We start from the raw sequence: 2,429 nt of genomic DNA, 5'->3' as shown, positions 1-2,429 counted from the left end.
GTTTGATTCCTTTTGGCCCGCTCTATCAAGCAATATGAGTGGATTGTGGAGGAAATTTTCCTTTAAATTTGGAAATTTACTTGGCAATCCTATAAACTATAGTTTAAAACTTTGGAAAGCATACCCTCATAAATTAATATGGTAACTTGGCTAAGTTTTAGCTTCTATAGATAATAAACAAGTTAGATAATATTATTTAAAAGAATTGTTTTTCAGAAATAAACTGAATCGATTTTTACTCAATTCTTCTCAACAATTAAAACCAAGTTAGTCATCCTCATCCTCCTCGCCCTCTTTTTCCTCGTCCTCATCCTCATCGTCCTGAGCCTGAGCAGCTTTTTCCTCCTCCACGGTCGGGTCCTTGCTCAACAAAAGTTCTGCTGGTTCAACCGCGACCTCCGGTACAAGCGGTGGGCAATAGTGGTTGCTGCTGCTTTTCACGCCCCAGCCAATGTAAATGTGCTCTATTTGCCTGATTTTCGAAATTAAGTATTAGATATTCACCAAATAATAATCAAATTTACCCCGAGTAGAAGAGAGTGATGGACCCTGGCCAGATTAGCGAGCGAGCCACGACAGCTGGAGGCCCAAGCACTGAGACTTTCCTCAGGGCCCAGCAGGTTGGGAAACCTTGTGCCAAATGAGGACTGGCTTCATCCTGGGCGATCGGAGACAATGGCTTCGGACACTTCTCTGGACCTGCCTTCTTCTCTCCCTCCTCTTCTTCCTCCTGTCACAATAAGACACATTAACTTTGCAAAAGTTCAACATAGATCTAAAAATTGCCTCGTCTTCTTCATCCTCATCGGCGTCAGGATTGGGATTCCACCATTTGACTCTGCCTTGACTTTGGAGGATGAACGAGGTGATGTGCACCCATTTGTTCAGGTCCACGAGCTGCTTCAGTGCCGGCAACTTAAAGCGTGCATTCAGCCGCGCCTCTTTCGGTTCTTCGTTTTCCTCATCTTCCTCTTCGTCCTCATCCTCCTCGTCTTCGTCGTCTTCTTCTTCGCCAGGAGCCAGTTTCTTTTTCATTTTGAACATACCCTGCGGCGCCACCCTGGTCGACGCATTGATCCTCGCGATTTGGGCTCGCAAAATGACTGCCTTGCCTAGGCCACTGGCGCTGCAATCACCCTCTATGTCCTCAGGAAACCGCACGATCTGCCGAGCCTTCAAGATGTCTTCTGGGGTGATGTCTGGCAACCAAGTCCAGCTCTCAGGGAGTCCCAGTTCTGAACTCACTAAATAAACCTGAATTTTCTTAATAAGAGTTGCTCGTGATTTCAAATCAGACACACCATTGAGTTTACTCCCGTTCCTGAAGGCTCGATCGGTATGTCCGACAAAAATGGTGGTTCAGGCAGGGGCTTTCCTGTCTCCTCAGCCTCCTTTTTCATTTCCTCCCAAGCGGCCTTGGTCAAAGCCTGAGCCTGTTTGGCAGCCGCATCGACTTCCTCAGCCCGACTTACGAAGCCCTGAGGCGTCAGCTCAGCCTCCAGCACGTACCATTTGAACCAAATGCAGCCCCAGAACCTCAGGCGGTAAATCTGCTGGTGCTGCTGCTGCAGTCGTTGCATGGACAGACTGAGGAGCAAGATCGTTTCATCGGGAATGCCAATCCCAGCGAACCTCTTCAGCAAACACAACTGTTCCCTGCAGCTCGTCCAGGGCATCACCTGCGGAGGTCTGTCCAACCAGGCTGCGTTCAATTCTTTCAACTCCCCATGCTCCTATATGGGTGACGCATTGGAGATTTGTTTGTAAGGTGTAGTAAATTAAGCATACTGGGTTATAAAAGCTCTGCATGAGCTTGGCATTTTCCAGCGGAATCTCTGGGGGCAAATCGGACTGATTTTCTCCCTCATCGTTCTTAGCAGAAATTACCAACTGCTCAAGAATGTCAAAAGCGTCGGGAGGTCTTTCATGGAGGAGTCTGCTCACCAGTTTCGTCAGCACGGAAACGCTGCGTGATTCTCGAAATAATTCATAAAATATAATTGTAATTATCTCTTTACACTCGAGGATCCAGTGCATTTTTCGCCTCTCGCACATCCTCCTCAGTAACTTCAATGGCCTCCATGACGAAGAGGAGCTGTAAATGTCGTTATAGTTTTTTTTTAAAGAAGACAACAATGCATTTTTTTCAATTTATTTTTGCTTAAAACGATTTATTTTGTATTGATTGTTGTTTGGTCAAAGAATTTAAATTTTAAGAATTAAAATACTAATCTTGGCAATCGAAGAAAATAACAAGTGAATCAAGTTTCAAAATATACCTTTTATCTGTTTATTTTTTTTGTGATTCATTCACTCCCTTGGAAAATTTCACTCCTCTCAGAGTGCAGCTGACAAAGGCATAAATGAGATAAATTAATTTTTAGTACACGACGCACTGTCTTTTGTGCGCGCTCTTCTCACACAACCGA

General features: G+C 45.0%; 1 protein-coding gene across 1 annotated transcript; it reads right to left on the bottom strand.

Moving 5' to 3' along the window:
* Nucleotides 1-267: 267 nt before the first annotated feature.
* On the bottom strand, nt 268-2,096 carry Rsph4a (Radial spoke head protein 4a). Its single transcript, XM_065488481.1, has 7 exons — nt 2,019-2,096; nt 1,789-1,966; nt 1,651-1,733; nt 1,302-1,587; nt 787-1,254; nt 525-730; nt 268-472 (listed from the first exon to the last, which is right to left on the bottom strand). The coding sequence occupies exons 1-7, from the start codon at nt 2,081-2,083 to the stop codon at nt 268-270; spliced, it is 1,491 nt and encodes a 496-aa protein (XP_065344553.1). The 5' UTR covers nt 2,084-2,096.
* Nucleotides 2,097-2,429: the final 333 nt, after the last annotated feature.

The sequence above is a fragment of the Cloeon dipterum genome, chromosome 4, assembly GCF_949628265.1.
Source record: "Cloeon dipterum chromosome 4, ieCloDipt1.1, whole genome shotgun sequence".
Lineage (NCBI taxonomy): Eukaryota > Metazoa > Arthropoda > Insecta > Ephemeroptera > Baetidae > Cloeon > Cloeon dipterum.
This window is presented reverse-complemented; position numbering and strand designations above follow the sequence as displayed.